At 62.2% G+C, this 21689-nt stretch overlaps 3 protein-coding genes across 4 annotated transcripts; 2 read left to right on the forward strand and 1 right to left on the reverse strand.

Annotated features, from left to right (window-relative positions):
- The first annotated feature begins 724 nt into the window (after positions 1-724).
- SEMA4C (semaphorin 4C) lies at positions 725-11902 on the forward strand. Its single transcript, XM_031610424.2, has 14 exons — positions 725-865; positions 2245-2393; positions 2511-2573; positions 2676-2774; positions 3757-3853; positions 3943-4059; positions 5712-5863; positions 7488-7663; positions 7738-7882; positions 8959-9181; positions 9252-9367; positions 9439-9596; positions 9683-9753; positions 10533-11902. Exons 1-14 carry the CDS (start codon positions 757-759, stop codon positions 11351-11353), a joined length of 2496 nt encoding a protein of 831 aa, XP_031466284.2. The 5' UTR covers positions 725-756; the 3' UTR covers positions 11354-11902.
- A 490-nt stretch (positions 11903-12392) lies between these two features.
- On the forward strand, positions 12393-14008 carry ANKRD39 (ankyrin repeat domain 39). The gene is made up of 4 exons (XM_090125485.1): positions 12393-13234; positions 13302-13405; positions 13485-13688; positions 13782-14008. The coding sequence occupies exons 1-4, from the start codon at positions 13135-13137 to the stop codon at positions 13917-13919; spliced, it is 546 nt and encodes a 181-aa protein (XP_089981611.1). The 5' UTR covers positions 12393-13134; the 3' UTR covers positions 13920-14008.
- Positions 14009-14880: 872 nt separating this feature from the next.
- CNNM4 (cyclin and CBS domain divalent metal cation transport mediator 4) lies at positions 14881-21486 on the reverse strand. 2 transcript variants are annotated; one of them, XM_031610427.2, is made up of 7 exons: positions 20010-21486; positions 18091-18234; positions 17868-18008; positions 17055-17224; positions 16807-16906; positions 16009-16184; positions 14881-15921 (listed from the first exon to the last, which is right to left on the reverse strand). In XM_031610427.2, the coding sequence occupies exons 1-7, from the start codon at positions 21448-21450 to the stop codon at positions 15727-15729; spliced, it is 2367 nt and encodes a 788-aa protein (XP_031466287.2). In that variant the 5' UTR covers positions 21451-21486; the 3' UTR covers positions 14881-15726. The 2 variants fall into 2 exon arrangements, with proteins under 2 accessions (XP_031466287.2, XP_031466286.2); XM_031610426.2 differs by having other exon boundaries at positions 17868-18011; positions 20010-21485.
- Between the last annotated feature and the right edge of the window lie 203 nt (positions 21487-21689).

Consider the following 21689-nt stretch of genomic DNA (forward strand, 5'->3'; position numbering starts at 1 on the left):
CCCCCCCCACTTATCCCCACATCCATGGCATCCTGTCCCCCCCCCCCCCTCCCAACCCGTACCCACAGCACCCCATAGTGATGCTGCCCCATCCGGGGCATCCCCCATTTCCCACGCCTGCGGGGGGCCCCTTCCCAGCCCCCCCCACCTCCCGGAAACCCTTCCCAGCCCCCCCCCATTTCCTGCTTCCCCCCCAACCCCCCCGCAGAACAATTCCCAGCCGCATCCTGCCCCATTGGGCGGGGGGCAGCAGGGCACCCCCAGGGCACTGAGCCCGCAGGGGGGGGCACCGAGGCCATTCCAGGGGTGGGGAGGAAGAGGAAGGGCCCATTTCCTCCTGCATGGCCCCCCCCGGACCCACCGGGCTGCGTCAGGGTGGGGGGAGTGACTACAGGGATGGAACTTTGTGGGGGGGGGGATGGCAACGATGGCTTCACCCCTCCCCAAAGCTGCCTTGGATATGGGGCACCCCAAAACAAGCAGGGGGTGTCCGCTATGGGGGCTGCTATGGCTCTGCAGCCCTATAGTGCACACAGAGGCTTGGAATGATGTCCCCCCCCCCACATCCCCGTGCCCCCCCCCTCGTGACACCCAGCCCTCAATGCCTGCCTTGTGCCCGCACCACCCGCGTGACGCCGCCCGTGGGTGACGCCCCATAGCCCTGACTAGGATTGGGCGACCTCCCCCTCACCCCCTCCCCCCCAACTGTCCCTATTGTCCCCAGGCCGCCCCCCCTTCCCCCCCCCCCTCGATGCCATGGCCCCCCTCCTGCTGCTGGCCATCGCCTGGCTGCTGCCGCTGGTCCCCAGCACCACCCCGGGGTCCTCATGGAGTGCTGTGCCCCGAAAAACCGTCCCCTATGCGGGTGAGTACCGTGCCCCCCCCGGCCGGGTACCTTTTGTCCCACCCCCCCTGTCCCCATCTTTGAGACCCCCAGCCCTCGGGGTCCCCTGTGCCACCCTGCTGCTCCTCATCCCCACGTGGTGGCACTGCTCCCCCCCCCCCATTCCCACCCCCCACATCCCCTGTTCCTGTGCCACACCCCTTCCCAAGACCCCCGACCCTTTCCTGGGCACCAGTGTCCCCACGCTGTGCCCCACGTCCCATACTTGTGTCCCCACAGTGTCCCTGTGCCAGACCCCAGACCCCTACCCCTGTGCCACGTCCCCTGACCCATGCTGTGCCCCAACACCCCTGTCCCTTAACCCCATACTGTGCCTGTGCCCCAAGACCCCAGTCCCCACACTGCCCCATGTCCCCCCCTGTGCCATGCCCATGTCCCCCCCATCCCCACACTGTGCCCTATGTCCCCATGCCCCTCTTTTCCCCACACCGTGCCCTACATCCCCACATCCTCCCCTGTGCCATGCCCATGTCTCCCCCCATCCCCACACTGTGCCCTACATCCCCATGCCCCCCCCTCCCCACACTGTGCCCTACGTCCCCATGCCCCCCCCATCCCTACAGTGCCCTACATCCCCATGTTCCCCCCATCCCCACACTGTGCCCTACGTCCCCATGTCCCCCCCCATCCCCATCCTCACACTGTGCCTTATGTTCCCATGGCCCCCCATCCCCACACTGTGTTCTATGACCCTATGTCCCCCCCATCCCCACACTGTGCCCTACATCCCCATGCCCCCCCATCCCCACACTGTGTCCTATGACCAACCCTATGTCCCCCCCTGTCCCCACACTGTGCCCTACATCCCCATGTTCCCCTCCATCCCCACATTGTGCCCTATGTCCCCATGTCCCCCCCCATCCCCATCCCCACACTGTGCCTTATGTTCCCATGGCCCCCCCGTCCCCACACTGTGCCCTACATCCCCATGCCCCCCCATCCCCACACTGTGCCCTATGTCCCCATGCCCCCCCCCGTGCCATACCCTGTCCCCACACTGCGCCCCCATCCCAGTGCTCTGCCCACGCCCCATTCCCACCCCAACACCCCCATCTCCTTCCCCGGGCACTGCTCTCAATGGGCCCTTTTTACCACTGGGGGTGGGTGGCGGGGGGGCGGCTCAGGGTCCCACCAAAGGCCTCAGTGTTCCCAGCACCACCACAACCACAAAGCTCCCTTTGTGTTTTTTTTTTTTTGGGGGGGGGGGGTTGGTTCAGCCCAGCCCCGAGGTGCCAGCAGCACCCACCCGGGGGGCTCAGAGCTGAGACAGTGGGTGGCGTGACGCCGATGTCCCCACTTTGTGTGTTGTTATGTGTGTGTCCCCCCCCTCCTCATTGCAGAGCTGCGGGACGCGGCGCGGCGCTTCTCGCGGGGGGGGGTCTCCCATTATGTCACGCTGACTCTGGATGAGGCCGAAGCTCTGCTCTACGTGGGTGCCCGTGAGGCTGTCTTTGCCCTCAGCGCCGGCACCGTGGAGCTGAAAGCGGCGGTGAGACCCACACCGTGGGGGGGCTGTGGGGGGGACACACGCTTTGGGGTCGAGCTTTTGCCTCACCCCCTTTTTTTTCCACCTCGCTTTTGCCCCTCCTCCCTTCCTTGCCTTCAGATCTCCTGGGAAGCCCCGGTGGAAAAGAAAGCAGAGTGCATCCAGAAGGGCAAAAACAACCAGGTGTGGGTTTGGGGGTGCTGTGGGAGCTATAGGGGATGTGGGGTGCCCCCCTTTTCTGCCCCACCTCGACTGACCACATCTTTTCTGCTTCCCCCCCCCAAGACCGACTGCTTCAACTACGTGCGCTTCCTGCAGAGCTACAACAGCTCCCACCTGTATGCCTGCGGCACCTACGCCTTCCAGCCCAAGTGTGCCTACATTGTGAGTGCAGCCCCCTCCCCAAACCCCCCCCCAAAACCCCAGCATATGGCACACGGCGTCCCTGCGCCCAGGAGGGACATCTGGGGGTGTCCAGGTGCCCACGTGGGGGTGTCCCTGTCCCTTGGAATGTCGTTTGGGGGTGTCCCTGATCCCAAGAGCATCAGCTGGGGGGCGGTCATGTCCTTTGGAGCATCATTTGGGGGTGTCCTCATCCCCAGGAGCATCATTTGGGGGTGTCCCTGTGCCTTTTTGGGGTATCCCCATTCCCAGGAGCATCATTTGGGGGTGTCCCTGTGCCCAGGAGGGACACGTAGGGGTGTCCACGTGCCCTTTTGGGGTATCCCCATCCCTAAGGACCATCATTTGGGGGCGTCCCTTTCCCATGAGCATCATCCAGCAGTGTCCCCATCCCCATGAGCATCATTTGGGGGGGGTCCTTGACCCCATGAACATCATACAGGGGTGTCCCTGGCCCCAGTAGCATCATTTGGGGGTGTCCCTGTTCCCAGGCAAGACATCTGGGGGTGTCCCTGTGCCCTTTTGGGGTATCCCCATCCCCAGGAGCATCATTTGGGGGTGTCCCTATTCCCAGGAAGGACATCTGAGGGTATCTACGTGCCCATTTGGGGTGTCCCCATCCCCATGAGCAGCATTTGGGGGTCTCTCTGAGCCCAGGAGGGACATCTGGGGGTGTCCCTGTGCCCTTTAGGGGTATCCCCATCCCCGGGAGCATCATTTGGGGGTGTCCCTGTTCCCAGGAGGGACATCTGGGGGTGTCCACCTACCCATTTGGGGTGTCCCCATCACCAGAAACGTCATTTGGGGGTGTCCATGGACCCATTTAGGGCTGTCCCTGGCCCCAGGAGCATCACACAGAGCTGTCCCCATCCCCTGGAGGGTTACCCAAGGGTGTCCCCATCCCGGGGTTGTCTGGGTGTGGGGTGGGCCGGGCTGTGGGTCTGACCCACACTGTGCCCTACAGGAGCTGTCTGGTTTCACCCTGGACCACGTGGCTTTTGAGGACGGAAAGGGCAAATGTCCCTACGACCCCACCAAGGGCCACACCGGCCTCATTGTGGGTAGGTGACACTGCTGTCCCCTGGGTGACATCAAGGCTGGGCAGCCCGGCCCTATGGCTGCCCCCAACGGCCTCATCCCGACCCTACAGATGGAGAGCTGTACTCTGCCACCTTCAACAACTTCCTGGGCACTGAGCCCGTCATCCTGAGAAACCTGGGGCCACACTACTCCATGAAGACTGAGTACCTGACCTCATGGCTGAACGGTGCTGGGGCAGGGGGGGAATATGGGATGTGGGGGCAGGGGGATATGGGAGCATGGGGAAATGGAGATATGGGGATATGGGGGCATGGGGATATGGGAATATGGGGATATGGGGACACAAGGGCGTGGGGATGAGGGCATATGGGGATATGGGGGCATGGAAATACGGGGATATGGGGGCAAGGGACATGGGAACATGGGGATGTGGAAATATGGGGATATGGGGACACAAGGGCATGGGGATGGGGGATATGGGGACATGGGAACATAGAAATACGGGGATATGGGGGCATGGGGATATGGGGATATGGAGATATGGGGACACAAGGGCATGGGGATGAGGGCATATGGGATATGGGGGCATGGAAATATGGGCATATGGAGGCATGGGAATATGGAAATATGGGGACATGGGAACATGGGGATATGGAAATAAGGGGATATGGGGACACAAGGGCATGGGGATGGGGGATATTGGGACGTGGGAACATGGAAATACGGGGATATGGGGGCATGGGGATATGGAAATATGGGGATATGGGGATATGGGGACACAAGGGCATGGGGATGGGGAGGTATGGGGATGTGGAAATATGGGGGCATGGGGACGTGGAAACATGGGGGCATGGGGATAGGGGGATATAGGGCACAAGGAAATGAGGATGGGGGGATATGGGGATATGGGAACATGGAAAGATGGGGATATGGTCATATGGGAATATGAGGACACAAGGGCACGGGGATGAGGGCATATGGGGATATGGGGACATAGAAATATGGGGATATGGGGGCATGGGGATATGGGGACACAAGGACATGGGGATGGGGGGATGGGGGGATATGGGGACGTGGGAACATGGAAATACGGGGATATGGGGGCATGGGGATATGGGGATACAAGGGCATGGGGATGGGGAGGTATGGAGATGTGGAAATATGGGGGCATGGGGACATGGAAACATGGGGGCATGGGGATAGGGGGCACAAGGAAATGGGGATGTGGGGATATGGGGACATGGGAACATGGAAATATGGGAATATGGGGACACAAGGAAATGGGGCTGGGGGGATATAGGGGCATGGGGGGATATGGGGGCATGGGGACATAGAAATACGGGGGTATGGGGATATGGGGACACAAGGGCATGGGGATGGGGGGATATGGGGATATGGGAACATGGAAATTGGGGATATGGGGACATGGGGATATGGGGACACAAGGAAATGGGGATGGGGGGATATAGGGGCATGGGGATATGGGGGTGGGGGGATATGGGGACATGGAAACATGGAGATACGGGGGCATGGAGACATGGGGGCACAGGGATATGGAAATACGGGGATATGGGGGCACAAGGACACAGGGATGCAGGGATATGGGGACACAGGCATATGGGGACTTGGTATATAGGGACGTGGAGTTATGGGGACGTGGAGGCACAGGGACACAAGGATGCAGGGATGTGGGGACATGAGGACACGGGGACACAGGGATATGGGAATACAAGGACATGGGGTTATGGGGATACGGGGATACAGAGACAGAGGGACGCAGGGATATGGGGGCACGAGGACACGCGGATGTGGGGCTATGGGGACACGGGGATATGGGGCCACCCTGCACGATCCTACTGTCCCCATCTGTCCCCACAGAGCCCCACTTTGTGGCCTCAGCCTACATACAGGAGAGTGCAGGCAGCAGCACCGGGGACGACGACAAAGTTTACTTCTTCTTCAGCGAGAGGGCGGTGGAGTACGACTGCTATGCTGAGCAGGTGGTGGCACGGGTGGCACGGGTGTGCAAGGTATGGGGTGGCACCATAGGAGGGGGCTGTGAGGTACGGGGTGGCCCTATAAGGGGTCTGAGAGGTGTGGGGTGGTCCTATAGGGGATGGGAGTCTGTGAGGTGTGGGATGGCCCTATAGGGGGTGGGGGTCTGCAAGGTGTGGGGTGGCACCATGGGGGGATCTGTGAGATACGGGGTGGCCCCATAAGGGGTCTGAGAGGTGTGGGGTGGCCCTATAGGGGATGGGGGTCTGTGAGGTACAGGGTGGCACCCTAAGGGGTCTGCAAGGTATGGGGTGGCCCTATAGGAAGTGGGAGTCTGTGAGGTGTGGGATGGCCCTATAGGGGGTGGGGATCTGCAAGGCGTGGGTGCAAGGTATGGGGTGGCAGCATGGGGAGGGTTTGCGAGGTACGGGGTGGTCCTATAAGGGGTCTGAGAGGTGTGGGGTGGTCCTATAGGGGATGGGAGTCTGTGAGGTAGGAGGTGGCCCTATAGGGGGTAGGGGTCTGCAAGGTGTGGGTGCAAGGTATGGGGTGGCAGCATGGGGGGGGTCTGTGAGGTAAGGGGTGGTCCTATAAGGAGATGGGGGTCTGTGAGGTACAGGGTGGCCCTTTAAGGGTCTTTGAGGTATGGGGTGGCCCTGTAGGGGGTGGGGGTTTGCGAGGTACAGGGTGGTCCTATAAGGGGTCTGAGAGGTGTGGGGTGGTCCTATAGGGGATGGGAGCCTGTGAGGTGTGGGATGGCCCTATAGGGGGTGGGGATCTGCAAGGTGTGGGTGCAAGGTATGGGGTGGCACCAGGGGGGGGGTCTGTGAAGTACAGGGTGGCCCCATAAGAAGATCGGGGTCTGTGAGGTACAGGGTGGTTTTATAAGGGGTCTGAGAGGTGTGGGGTGGAAGTGGGAGTGTGTGAGGTATGGGATGGCCCTATAGGGAGTGGGGATCTGCAAAGCGTGGGTGCAAGGTATGGGGTGGCCCTATAGGGTCTGTGAGATAGGGGATGGCCCTATAGGGATCTGTAGTGTATGGGGTGGCCCTTATAAGGGTCTGTGAAGTATGGGGTGGCTCTACAGGGTTCTGTGAAGTACGGGGTGGCCCCATAGGGATCTGTAGGGTATAGGGTGGCCCTATAGGGGTCTGTGAAGTATGGGTTGGCCCTATAGGGATCTGTAGGGTATGGGGTGGCTCTATAGGGGTCTGTGAGGTATGGGGTGGCTCTATAGGGATCTGTAGGGTATGGGGTGGCTCTATAGTGATTTGTAGGGTATGGGGTGGCTCTATAGGGGTCTGTGAGGTATGGGGTGGCTCTATAGGGATCTGTAGGGTATGGGGTGGTCCTATAGGGATTTTTGAGATACGGGTGGCCCTATAGGGATCTGTAGGATATGGGGTGGCCCTATAGGGATCTGTAGGATATGGGGTGGTCCTATAGAGGTCTGTGAGGTATGGGGTGGCCCTATAGGGATCTGTAGGATATGGGGTGGTCCTACAGAGGTCTGTAGGATACGGGGTGGTCCTATAGAGGTCTGTAGGATATGGGGTGGTCCTGTAGAGGTCTGTAGGATATGGGGTGGTCCTGTAGAGGTCTGTAGGATATGGGGTGGCCCTGTAGGGATTCCGGGGTCTCAGTGCTGCTCACATGCAGGGCGATGTCGGCGGCGCCCGCACGCTGCAGAAGAAATGGACGACGTTCCTGAAGGCACGGCTGCTCTGCTCTGCTCCGGAGCAGCAGCTGCACTTCAACCGCCTGCAGGCCGTGTTCACCCTGCCTGGCGTGAGCTGGCAGGAAACAGCCTTCTTCGGGGTGTTCCAGGCACGGTGGTGAGCACACATTGTGTGGTGTTTGGGGGGGGGTCTCCAGGCTCGGGGCCCCGCTGATGGGTCTGTCTGTGCAGGGGGGACGTGGACGTGTCAGCCGTGTGCCGCTACCACATCCTGGAGGTGAAGAAGGCTTTTGAGGGTCCCTATAAGGAGTATCGGGAGCAGGCGCAGAAATGGGGTCGGTATTCGGATGAGGTGCCCAGCCCACGGCCTGGGGCGGTGAGTGATGGGGGGTGTGGGATTTGGGGATATGGGGCACGGGGATGTGAGGGTGTGGGAGATGGAGAGATGAGGATATTGGAGATGGGGATATGGGGACACAAGATATGGGATATGGGATATGGGATATGGGATATGGGATATGGGATATGGGATATGGGATATGGGGTATGGGGTATGGGGTATGGCGTATGGGGTATGGGGTATGGGGTACGGAGATGTGGAAAATCCCCAGCCCAGCCCACTATACTCAATGCCACATCATTCAGTGCCACATCTCCATGGTTCCAAATGCCCCCAATGACCACATGGGACACAGGGACACGGGGATGTGGGGACACGGGGATGCTGAGAGACTGGGACATGGAGACACGGGGATGTGGGGACATGGGGACATGAGGAAATGGGGACATGGAGACACTGGGACAAGGGATGTGGGGACACGGATGCTGAGAGACTGGGACATAGAGACATGGGGATACAGGGATGTGGGGACATGGGGACTTGGAGACGTGGGGACACAGAAACACAGGCATGTGGGGCTATGGGGACACAGGGATGGAGGAACATGGGGACATGGGGACACTGGGATGTGGGGACATGGGGAAATGGGGACGTGGGGACATGGAGACACTGGGACCCAGGGATGTAGGGACGTGGGGACATGAGGAAATGGGGACATGGAGACACTGGGACACAGGGATGTGGGGACAAAGATGCTGAGAGACTGGGACATGGAGACATGGGGACACGGGGATGTGGGGACGTGGGGACTTGGGGACACAAAAACACAGGCATGTGGGGCCATGGGGACACAGGGATGTAGGGACATGGGGACATGAGGAAATGGGGACATGGGGACATTGGGACACAGGGATGTGGGGACGTGGGGAAATGGGACACAGGGATGTGGGGACGTGGGGAAATGGGGACATGGGGATGTGAGGCTGCGGGGCCATGGGGAAATGGGGATGTGGGGACGTGGAGACGCTGGGACACAGGGATGTGGGGCCGTGGGGACATGAGGAAATGGGGCCATGGGGACACGGGTGTCTGACTGTGCTGTTTGCCCACAGTGCATCACCGACTGGCACCGGCAGAACGGCTTCCCCAGCTCGCTGGCATTGCCTGACAACACACTCAACTTTGCCAAGAAGCACCCGCTGATGGATGAGCCCGTCCTGCCGCAGCGCGGCCGCCCGCTGCTGCTCAAGAAGGATTCCAACTTCACCCAGCTGGTGGTGGACCGCGTGGCAGGGCTGGACGGGGCCGTCTATGAGGTGCTGTTTGTCGGCACAGGTACGGTGAGAGGGGTGCAGAGCTGGGTGCTGAGCTGGAGACGGTGTTTGCTGCATGCCCTGCCTCGCAGGTGACGGCTGGGTGCACAAGGCGCTGAATTTGGGCTCCCACGTCCACCTGGTGGAGGAGCTGCAGGTCTTTGAGCCGGCGCAACCCGTGGAGAGCCTGGTGCTGGCGGGGCGGAAGGTGAGAGCGGTGGCACCGCTGGGCTCTGAGCCCCAGGGGCGTCCCCTCAGCACCCATCTGTGTGCCTGCAGAAGCTGCTGTTTGCTGGCTCACGGCTCCAGGTGGCCCAGCTGCCCGTGGCCGACTGCGGCCGCTACCAGTCCTGTGCTGACTGCGTCCTGGCGCGGGATCCGTACTGCGCGTGGAGCCGCAACGGCAGCCGCTGCGTGCGCTCTGATGGCCTCAATGGGTAAGGAGGTGGCCCTGGGGTTCTGCGCTGTGCTGCGGAGCCTTCCTCATCTTTTCTTCTTCCTTCTCCTCCTCCTCGTCCTGCAGGTCTCACCTGGTGCAGGACGTGCTGGGCTCCGACACGCGCGCCTGCGCCATGCCGCTGGTGGGCGCACAAGGTGAGAGGGGATGTGGGGATGTGGTGGGAGGTGGCACAGTGGGGGAACACAGCTGTCCGTGGGAAGTGACACATAGGGGCACCCAGCTCCATGATAGGTGACATGGTGGGGAGACCCCGACTTCATCCGTGGGAGGTGGCATGGGAGGGACAGCCCGACTCCATCCATGGAGGTGGCACACGGGGGCAGCCAACTCCATGGGAAGTGGCATGGTGAGGACACCCAACTCTATAGGAGGTGGAAAGGTGGGGGACATCCTAACTCTGTCCATGGGAGATGGCACGGTGGGGAAACCAACGCCATGATAGATAACAGAAGGGACATCCCTTCTCCATCCATGGGAAATGGCACATGGGGGACTCCCAACTCCATGATAAGTGACATGGTGGGGAGACCCCAACTCCATCCATGGGAAATGGCACATGGAGGACACCCCAACTCCACGGGAGGTGGCACATGGGGGCACCCAACTCCATGATAGATGACGTAGAGGGGACAGCCCAACTCCATCCATGGGAAATGGCACATGGGAGACTCCCAGCTCCACAGAGGTGACACGCTGGGGACACCCAACTCCATCCATCCATGGGAGGTGACGTGGTGGGGACACCCCACCTCCCTCCACGGGAAATGGCACATGGGAGACTCCCAAACTCCACGGGAGGCGGCATGGTGGGGAAACCCCACCTCCATCCATCCGTGGCACAGTGGAAACACCCCAATTCCCCCCACGGAGGTGGCACATCGGGGACACCCCCGCCTCCATCCCTTCCCCACAGGTGCCATCACCCCCAAGAACGTGACGGTGGCAGCGGGCACCGACCTGGTCCTGACGTGCCGCCTGGGTTCCAACCTGGCTCAGGCTCTGTGGACCTTCGAAGGTCGCGCTCTGCCGGCCCAACAGGCGCTGGTTCTGCACGACGGCCACCTCCGCGCTCTGGTGGTGCCGGGCGCCGGGGCGCAGCACAGCGGCACGTACCGCTGCGTGGCGGAGGAGCGCGGCGCCCGGCTGGGCGGAGAGGCGTACCGGGTGGCCGTGCTGCCCGGAGCACCGCAGGAGACGCGGGCGCCGCTGGAAAGCGCCGGGCTGGCGTGGGTCGTGGCCGTTTGTCTGGGTGCGGCGTGTTTGGTGCTGCTGCTGGCCGTGCTGTCGCTTTGGAGGAGGCTGCGCGAGGAGTTGGGGAAAGGAGCCAAGGCCATCGAGAGCACCTTGGTGTACCCCATCGAGCTGCCCAAGGAGCCGCACAGCCCGCGTTTCGTGCCCAGCGCCACGTCGGATTCGGACGAGAAGCTGTGGGACCCGTCCAGTTATTACTGCTCGGATGGCTCGCTCAAGATCGTGCCGGGTCACGCCGTGTGCCGTAACGGCGGCCCGCCCGGTGCAGCTTCGCCACCGGCCGCCATCCCCGGGCAACCGCTGCATTCTCCCACCCGCATCCACCTGGGTCCTCTGCGCGGCTCCTCTTCCAACGGCTACATCCGTCTGGCTTTGGGTGCCGAGGAGCGGCCGCCGTGCGCCGAGCTGGCCGAGGAGCTGCGCCGAAAGCTGCAGCAGCGTCAGCCCCTGCCCGACTCCAACCCCGAGGAGTCTTCGGTCTGAGCCGCCCGACGCGTGGCTGCACCTACCTCAGGGACACTGCGACGGGATTTGGGCTCCGCGTCCCTCCTTGGGCACCGCGACCACCTTCGGTACCGCGTCCGGGACCGCAGCTGGGGACGGAGCCCAGGAATGTCACTGCCATGGGGGACTGAGCCCAGGAATGTCACTGCCATTGGGACCGCGCCCGGAAACGTCGCCCGCTTTGGGGGAACTGAGCTTTGGGATTGAGCCCAGGGATGGATTGTCGCGGGCTGCAGGGACTGCAGTTGGGGTCTGTCGCTCGTCTTGGGGACGCTGGGGGCCGCGTCGCACCTCGGGGGCAGCCCTGAGTGCCGGGGCTGTGCCTGGGAGCCTCACCTGCCCCGGGTCCACATCCCAGCACTGGCCGTGGGGACGCAGCCCTGGGCACTGGGACCCCTCTGGGGACCCCCATTATGGCCCAAGTCCCACCTCCCCCCTCCCCAACCTTTACCCCCCCCCTCCATCCCCACGAGCCCTTTTTGGGCCAATTCCCATCGTTTTTTCTCCCTGAGAACTTTTGTACCACCCCCCCCCTGTACATACCCCCCCCGCCGCCCCCTGCACGCTGCCCCTTTTGTATGCCTCCCCCACCCCCAACCCCCCCCCCAGTGTAATTTATTTGTTACCGAAATATATTTATTTGCTGTAAGCACGTGGGGTATTTCTATATTCATAATAAAAAGGAGGAAAAAAATGCACATCCCCCCCCCCGGCCCCCAGCGCTGAGCTCACGGAAAGGGCTGCGCTCGGGGCTATAAAAGGGCTTCGCGGCGCCGTTCCCAAGGGGGGGGGGGGGGGGGGTAGGGATGGCCTCGGGCTGTGCGTGGGTTTTTTTTGTGGGGGGGGGGAAGGGCTGACGGGAAGGGCGGAAGCGGCCTCGGGGTCCCGGCGGGGCCGTGGGAAGCGGGGCGGGGGATCCCCGGGGGAAGGGGGGGGGCACGCAGCGTGGGCAGCACCACGAGGTGAGGAGGGGCTGCAGTGCGCATGCGCTATGGCGATCGGGTGCCCCTCGGCTCCTTTCGGCACCTCTCGTTCCCACTCGGCTCCCTTCGGCCACCCCTCGGCTTTCTTCCTTCCCACTCGGCTCCCTTCGGCTACCCCTCGACTCCGCCCGTTCCCATTCGGCCGATCTCGGTTCCTCTCGTTCCGACTCGGCTCCCTTCAGCTGCCCCTCGGCTCCTTTCGATTCTCCTCGGCTCCCTTCGGCTACCCCTCGACTACTTTCGGTTCCCCTCGGCTCCTTTCGATTCTCCTCGGTTCCCTTCGGCTCCTTTCGATTCTCCTCGGTTCCCTTCGGCTACCCCTCGACTCCTTTCGTTTCCCTTCGACTCCCTTTGGTTCCCCTCGGCTCCTTTCGATTCTCCTCGACTCCTTTCGTTCCCACTCAGCTCCCTTCGGCTGTCCCTCAGCTCTTTTCGTTTCCCTTCGACTTATTTCGTTCTCTCTCGGCTCCCTTCGGCTCCCCCTCGACTCCGCCCGTTCCCATTCGGCCGATTTCGGCTCCTCTCGTTCTCACTCGGCTCCCTTCGGCTGCTCCTCGGCTCCTTTCGATTCTCCTCGGCTCTCTTCGGCTACCCCTCGACTCCTTTCGTTTCCCTTCGACTCTCTTTGGTTCTCCTCGGCTCCTTTCGATTCTCCTCGGTTCCTCTCATTCCGACTCGGCTCCCTTCGGCTCCCCCTCGACTCCGCCCGTTCCCATTCGGCCGATCTCGGCTCCTCTCGTTCCCACTCGGCTCCCTTCGGCTCTCCATGCCCCGCTGATGGCGGCGGGCCGCCGCTCACCGCCGGGGCCGTGCTGCCCGCCGCGGGTGGCGGTGCCCAGCGTGCACCAGAGCCTGCCTGAGATGGACTTCGAGCGGGGTGCGCGCCTCGGGGCGGGGGGGAGCTGAGAGCACCGGACCCTGCTCTGACCTCCCGCCGCCCGCAGGGATCTGGGCAGCGGCGCGGGACGGAGACGAGGCTCGGGTGCTGCAACTGCTGGAACGGCGCGGGGAGCCCAGCCAGCCCGACCTGGCGGGGTACACCGCCCTGGTACGGGGTATGCGGGGCAGCGGGAGGGCAGCGGGAGGCCGCGAGCCCCCTGAGCTCACCGCTCCCCGCCATCCCGCAGCACTACGCCAGCCGCAACGGGCACCTGGGGGTGTGCCGCCTGCTGCTGCAGCGCGGTGCTCATTGCAACGCCCGCACGCCCGGCGGTGCCACCGCCCTGCACCGCGCCTGCTACTGCGGGCACGTGGCCGTGGCGCGGCTCCTGCTGGCACACGGCGCTGACCCCGCCGCCGCCGACGGGGACGGCCGCACCAGCCTGCATAAGGTGCGTGGTGGCCGCGAGGGGACGGTCCGCCCCTGATGGGATGGTCCCCGTTACCGTGGTGTTGGCGGCATCCCCACGGTGGATCGCACGCAGGCGGCGGAGCGCGGTCACCGGGAGCTCTGCGTCCTCCTGCTGCAGAACAGCCCTGCCTTGCTGGCTGCTCGTGATGCTAAAGGACGGCGGCCCCGCGACACGGCCGACCCCGCGGTGTGGGATCTGCTGGAGGGATGAAAGGAGGCAGCGAGGACACCGCGGATGGAAGCAGAGGGAAACGGCCCCGCTGGGAAGAAAAAAAAAAAAAGCAAAGCTCTGGGCCTGAATGCTGCGTCCGCCTCTTTGTCACTGCGCCTGGGGGGGGCGCAGGTCACCATGGGGGGGTGGCAAAAGGATGACGGTGGTGCCAAGGGTGGGGGACAGCGCTGGCCCAAAGTGCCACTGTAGGGGGAGAACCTCAATTTTTGTGCTGCCGGGACAGATGGGTGCTCCTCCAGCAGCACGTATTGCTTCAGAAAAATAGAGAGCTCAACAAAAAGCCCCAAAGAGCGAGCAACGGATCGGCAGTGCTGTGCTGAAGGAAGAAAGGCAGCACGGCGTCCCCACGGGGAGCAGCAGAGCGGGGGAGCGCGGTGCTGACGGAAGGAACGCCGCGGGGAGCCGCCGAGGCCTCGCTCCGCCTCACCGCCCGCTCCGCCTCACCGCCCCCTCCGCTCTGCCGGGCGCGGCCTGGTCTCGCCTGGAGGAAGGAACGATAAAGCGCGGCTGTTGAGCATGTCGGCCCCTCACTCCTCACTCCTCCCTCGGTGCCGCTCCGCGCGTACCGCCCCGAGCCCGCAGCACCGTACCGACAGAATAAAGACGATACCAGACGGCCCACCGAGCGCTGCCGCTTTATACACAGCCGCGTCGCCTCCCGCCCAGCACAGCCACTTCCGCTTCCGCCTGCCGTCGCCATGGAAACACCGGAAGTCAGCACTCGCCCCGCCCCTTTTCTCACCCTCTCCACCAATCGCCAGCCGTTTTGCTAGCTGTCCTCGTCGCAGCCAATCAGCCGGCTCGCTACTTCATGCCTCGCAACCAATCGGCGACCGCCACCCCCTCACCAGCGCGGCGCTGTAAACAACAGCTCGGTGGGATTTAAAGGCGCCGCGCCCCATTCCGCCCGGTCCCATCCCCGAACTCGCCGAGCCCGACGCAAAGATAGAGAATTTTATTAACCAACCGGCAAAAAATAAAATAAAGTTCCATAATCCGTTCCACAACCCGGAGGGGAGGGGCGTGAGGCCACACAGGGCCCAGCATCCCCTCCCCGAATATACAAATCAAACCTGATGCGAAAATAAATACAGATTCTTGAGCTGGGGGTTGGGGGGGGGTTGGGGGGGATGGGTTTGCATAGAGGAAGATTTAATAAAAAAAAGGGTTTTCACCGTGGTTCATTATTATTAATTATTATTATTCCTAGCGTCTCCCCGCAGCAGAACCAGGCCCTGATCGTCGCGACGTGATTAACGCAATTAATTCCCCTTCTCCCAAATAACTTAACGGTGATCACCGGGGGATTGTGCTTTGTGGGGGCGGGGAGCAGTGATGGGGGGGGGAGAGAGTGGGAGGGGGGGTCCGCTTTGGGAGGAACCCCCAATGGAGGGGGCTGCCCCCCCTGCCATCCTTTGGTCGCTAGCTGTGTGCCCCCCCGAGCCCCCACCCCGGGGCTGCGGCACTCCCTGAGTCACATCATCACCCCCTCCTCTGCATCGCTTCCATCATTCATGGCGGGGCTCGGGGGGGGGGGTGGGAGGGGAGAAGAAAGGGAAGATGGCGGCGGTGGGCCTGGGCCTGGTTTTGGCAGGAGGAGGCCCGGCCTGCGGGACCTGAACTCCCTGAGCTGCACCGAGCGGAGGCTTCAGCCACAACGGGGGGCCCTCCGCCTCTGCGGCCCGCCGTCCCCGAGCAGCAGCAGCACCGGGCCGGGCTGTCCCTCCTCCGCCGCTCCCATCGGAACCGTGTGCGGTTCCCAGCACATCCCCGGCCCGCGGGCGGCTCAGATGGAGTTCTCGATGGGGCCGTGGGTGCTGCGGCGGCCCAGGCAGTTCCTCTCGTTCAGCAGGCTGGTGGTTTCATCTGCCGGTTCCGTTTTCTCCTGCAGATCGGTTTTAGGAGCACCGCTGTCAGGAGATTGGGGACAACTGTCCATGCGGGATGTGGTGAGACCGTTCTGGTATTCCTGCCGCGTGATCTGTGCCAAAGCAAAGCCACAGTGAGGTGGGGGTCACGGCATGGCAGACGTCCCCCCCCTGCCCCCACAAGCCTCACACGGCCTCACCTTAACGAACTGCAGGTCGGTGAGAGCGCGGACGCTGAAGTCGGCCACGTACGGGGTGACGGCGCTGAGCTGGTTGTTGCTGCCACCAACCGGGGATGAAACGGAGTCGGAGCGTTCGTGGCAGCTGAGCGAGGCCGAGCGGTTGAGGCCGCTGACGTGGGATGGGGAGCGGGTCTCTGTGGGATGGGGACAGGCTCAGAACCACCTCAGAGGTTATTCGGTCCCTTTGCTGCTCCCTGTCCCGCTGGATTGGAAAGCGGGATGATGGGGACGGCGCGTGCTCAGAAAGGCAAGGGTGATGGATGAACCGTATGAAGCACAGGGAGGGTGGCGTCTCCTCGCCACCTGGATACGGTCCCAGTGCAGGGGGGTTCCCCTGCTCCACCTCTGTAGCCACAGGTGGGAGTAAATGGGGTGGGCGACGGAGCACAGGACCCTCGTGACACCAGGAGGAGGAGCAGGAGCTCAGCGCTGCTCCCCAAAGCCCAGAGGCTGAGGAACTGCATTTCCTCCTGCAGGAGGCGTTTTTCCTCTTCTAGGAACACCGGGATCTGCCAGATCCCCCATGCAGCCCTGGGGGAATGACAACCAGCGCCGTGTAAACATGGCCCAGGGTGCTGAGGACACCCAAATGCTGTTAACTCAGCCTGGCAAACAGCGTCCTGTGGGCTGAGGATTGGTGGGCAGAGAGAAACAACACGACACATGCAGAGGACAACTGCTGCTCTGCCGATGGCAGAGGGCAGGATGGAGCCGTGGTGGGACTGGAGATGTGCTGGGGAACCCTGGGATGCTCACCCGATACAGGAGGTGGACTGATGGCCATCACCCCGTAGTAGGAGAAGGCTCCTGCTTCAAACTTCATGCACTCCTTCCCAGCCTCCACCTCCACCTTGCCCTGCAAGGGAGAGGCAGTGTCAGGCTCCATAATGCCACGTCCTGTGGCACCAGGATGGGTGGAAAGAGCTTGCACAGGGCTTTGGTGATGGGCAGCACCCTGGGTATCACACTGATGGAACCTAAGGGACACTGCCAGCCCGTGGTACCTGCAGGATGAGGATGAAGTAGTCGGCAGCCTTGTTCTTGGTGTAGAGGAAGTGGTGTGGGGACTTTTTGTTCTCCTCATCAAACTTCAGCTCCTGGATGACGTCGGAATACTTGAGCAGCCTCAGCAGGATCTTCTCAGAGATGAAGTTGGGTGTGAAGAGCGTCACCTCTGAGAGTGAGACAGGATGGGGTCAGAGCTGCGGGCTGTTCCTGCTCCCATCCCTGCAGATGGAGGTACTGAGGGATACAGGTGAACAGCCCGCCCCTTGGGTAGGCTCTGGATCAGGTTGGGCTCCACAGCACCTCCCTGGGACAGAAACCCCTGGGTCTGGCAACTCCAGCAGCCCCATAGAGAGAGCACTCAGGTCCCCAGCCCTGGCTGCAGGGTGATATGTGCCAGCATGTGGACAGGACCTTCCTGCTGGGCAAACAGCCTCATTTTTGGGGACAGAGGGGAAGAGAGTAGGGTGCCATGGTCACAGCCCCTCGCTTCCAGGTCTCCCACCCAATCTCTGGCTCCTGGAATGCAGTGGCCATGCTGCTTTTGTGTCCCCATCCTAGGGATCCTCCTAGCAGGACGAGGCCACTGCACCAACATCCCCCTCCTGCAGGGACACAGGGCCAGGCAGGGCTCCCCTGACAGACCAGCAGCAAGCAGGATAACAGCAGTGCAAGCAAAAATGCAAAACCTCTATAATTTCTCAGCTATAGAGCAACGAGAAGGGAACAGAACCCTCATGACTCCAGGAGCAGCAGCAGCACAGAGCTGACGTGGATGGACGGAGCCACACGGAGCACTCCCAACAACTCACCCGTGGAGAGGAAGCGGTGAGCAGCCAGCAGCAGCTGCGGGGAGACCTTCACCTTCTGCTCGTTGACGGGGTCCTTGAAGGCTGAGAAGTCCCTCTTGCCCTTCTGGTTGCCCGTCCGCTTCTTGCTGCGGTTTTCATCGGCTGCTATCGGGGTGACAGGGCAGCAGGTGGCACCCAGCTCCCCTGCACGCTGCGGGGACACGGGGCTGAGCCCCACACCTACCAAAAGCATCCGACTCGTCCAGGATTTCCGACTTGATGATCTCCTCAATGACGTCCTCCAGCGTCACCAGCCCCAGCACCTCGTAGAAGGGATCCCCCTCACCCTCGTTGTTCACCTTCTGCACGATGGCCAGGTGCGACTTCCCTGCGGACAGACAGGTGGACGTCAGACAGACACGCTCCAGTCAACTCACAGCATGTGCTCAACCCTACCACACTCCCTGCGCAGGGACAATAAGGACATTATGATCCAAATGAGCCCTGGGCTGGGCGCTCCTTCCCTGTTTAATGACAGCAATTAAGGGCAGAGGCACCCGCAGGACTGGGGACACCTCACTGCGGTTGTGAGGGAAGGGCTTAGCCAGAAGGACACAGCCAAGGGGATGTGACTTGCAAGGACCTGGCTCGTGTCACCTGCACCCACACAGGACCAGCCCTCCTGAGTCAAGACATGATTCCTCCCCATGGGTGCAGAGGGAATGAAAGCAAAGGGCAGAGAGGCCACCACGGTCCCCATGCATCCCAAAAGTTGCACCCCAAAAGCTCAGTGCTGAATGCAGGTGAAACCTTGATCTTCCCCTTCTGCAACGCAGGGTTTTGGGAGAGGGGACAGAAGGGGAGCACCCCACGCCTAATGAAGCCCAAGGGGTGAAGCATCACATCCCTGCCCTGAGCCTCGTGTTGTGCTCACACCGAGAGGAGCAGGAAGATGGGGACAAACACTGAGTGCTGCCGCAGGATCTGTCACCCCCATGCCAGCTTTTGTGCCACATCCATGGCACCATTCCTGCAGTCGGGGCAATCGGGAGCACGGCCGATTGCTCTCACCTCTCCATCCTTTTGCTCAGCGAATTTCCAACACTTCCAACCCTGAAGAGAGGACTTGAGGGCTGACCCAGATCCCAAACCCAGCCCAGGCAGCGGGGCTGCCAGCTCCCCATTTCTGACCCAGCAGCAAACAGCAGTGAGGGCTGTCGAGGCTTTGTAATCAGAGCGATTGCACTTCAAATCCTTTAATAAGGATTCGTAGGAGGGAAATCCAGCGCCAGCAGCTGGGCCAGCTCCAGCTCCAGCAACGGGGAGGCAGAACGCAGCCCTGCTCCCATTCTGTTGGGCTTTGGGAAGGGGGGAGCTGAGTTGCCATTAAGCGTGACAATATCTTGGGGTGCAGGGAGAGCGTGGGTGCAGAAAGAAGGCAGGAACAACCAAGCGTGCAGCCTCCAGACTCTAACCCTGAAGGATCAGCCTGGCTTGGATCTGCTAAATCCTGTCCCAAGCTGCAGCAGAGCTCTGGTTGCAGGAGGAATTGCCAGATCCCCTAAATCCCAGCACGAAGCGCAGGCAACCGCCCCGCACCCCTAAATGTCCCCATTGCCTGCAGGATGCAGCCACGAGCTTAATGGCAGCTGGGGAAGCAGTGGGGTCACCAGGCACAGTGGGGTCCCAGGCTGGTGCACGGCCCCTCTGCCCCTCCCCAAGGGCTTTAGGGGCCAGTGGGAGGCCAGGAAAGTGAGGAAGGGTTTGGAGGAGGGAGCCAAAGCAAGCAAGGAGCCATGCAACTCCCCAACAGCATTATAAAGGCCTCCAGGGCCAGTAATTAAAACTGAAGAGCACGTAAACACTCTCCCAGTGTTTCCAGAGGCGAGCGCCGAGCTGAGGGTGCTCTGCAGGGACAGCTCTGCCACCTCAACGCTGCCACAGATCCTACAGAGAGATAGGCACTGAAACAGACACCCCATCTTCAGCACGGACTCTGCGTCCTCCCCGTCCCCGTGAGCCCCACAAAACCCCACACCAGTCGTGCAGCCCTGGAGAGCTGCCAGAGAGCCCAAGTTTTGCTTCTGGCCTCGCACTGCCGGAGCCATAAGGAAAAGCAGCACCCCAAGGAGCAGCCCAGCAGCGTCCCCCCACTCCTCTCACCCTTCTTGAACTCCTCCAGCATGGCGTCCAGCTTGGTGTCGTGGAAAACAACGTGCACGGGGTGGTTGTAGAACTTGGTGATGGTTTTGAGGGGCGTGCAGTCGTCGGGGTCGACGAAGGCCAGGTCTTTCACATAGAGGATGTCCATGATGTTGGAACGCTCCTCCTCGTAGACAGGGATGCGGGTGAAGCCGCTCTCCATGATCTCAGACATGGTGTTGAAGTCCAGGATGGCGTCGCTGCTGATCATGAAGCAGTTATGCAGTGGGGTCATCACGTCCTCCACCGTTTTGGTGCGCAGCTCCAGGGCCCCTTGGATCATATTGAGCTCCTCCCTCACCAAATCATTATAAGGCTCCGTCACCTTCAGCATCTCCACCAGCTTCTCCCGGTTGTACACGGTGCCGATCTCCTGGCCCAGGATGAAATCCAGCAGCTTGCTGATGGGGTAGGAGAGAGGAAACGTCACCAGCATGAAGAATTTGGTGAGCACAATGGTGTTGGCACCCACGGCCAAACCATGCCGCGAGCACAGCGCCTGGGGGACGATCTCCCCAAAGATGACAATCCCAACGGTGGAAGCCACCACGGCGCCGATGCCCGAACCGATGAGGTCATCCAGGAGGATGGTGAGCGTGGTGTTGACCAGCACGTTGCCCAGCAGCAGCGAGCACAGCAGGTAATTCCCTTTCCTCCGGATGGGTTCGATCTTTTTGGCGTAACGTTTCTCCTTCTCGGTGCCGCAGTTCTGCACGATGCGCAGCTCCATGGGATCCAGAGCCATCAAACCAAGGTTGAGCCCGCTGAAAATCCCCGACAGCACCAACAGCCCCACGATGAGGATCACCTGCAGCCAAAGGGGCAGCAGGGATTTCTTCTCCTCCACCACCACGATGTGGCCGTCGGCTCCTTGGTGAGGCAACCAAGGCAAGCCGGGCTTTCTCTGCGTGCACAGCACGTAAGTCTTGGCCTGCTCGTCCTTACGCAGGGGCTGCACCCGGACTCGGAGCAGAGCCGAGGTGTCCTGAGAGCCTCCAGCAGCCTCGGAACCCACCAGGCCTTGCACCACCAGGTCCTGCGAGCGCTCCGGGCACGTCCCGTTGGGCGTCGAGGCGTTGCCGGCCGGGCGGAGCTCAGCGAAAGCCACGCGTTGCCCGGTGCCCGGTCCCAGCCCCAAGCCGTAAAGGCGAAGCAGCAGCTCGCTGCCCTCCGTTACGCGGATCGGGCCTCGCGAAGGAGCCGCCGGCTTGGTGCTCTCCTCCAACCTCATGCCCAGGATCACGCTTTCCCCGCCGCCGCCGCCGCCGCCCACCGCGGTGCCTCCGGGAAGGGCGAGGAGGAGGAGGAGGGGAGGGAGGAGCGGAGGCGGCGACGCTGCCGAGCTGCGGGTTGCCCCAAAGCCCCGGCTGCCGCCGCGCCGCCGCCCGCCGCCCGCCGCCATGTTGGTGGCTCGCGGCCGCCGCGCGCCCGTGGCGTCAGCCCGCCGCCAGGCCACGCCCCCTTCCCGCCGGGAGAGGCCACGCCCCTCTTCCGGTTTTGGCCACGCCCATTACGAGGGCGGGTCGGAATTAAAAGGGGCATGGCGAGGCTTAAAGGGGGAGGGGAGTTTGGTGGGGCCTGCAGGAGGTGGTGCGCTGTGGCTGTGGCTGTGGCTGTGGCTGTGGCTGTGGCTGTGGCTGT

The sequence above is a fragment of the Phasianus colchicus genome, chromosome 27, assembly GCF_987193195.1.
Source record: "Phasianus colchicus chromosome 27, bPhaCol1.hap1.1, whole genome shotgun sequence".
Taxonomy (NCBI): domain Eukaryota; kingdom Metazoa; phylum Chordata; class Aves; order Galliformes; family Phasianidae; genus Phasianus; species Phasianus colchicus.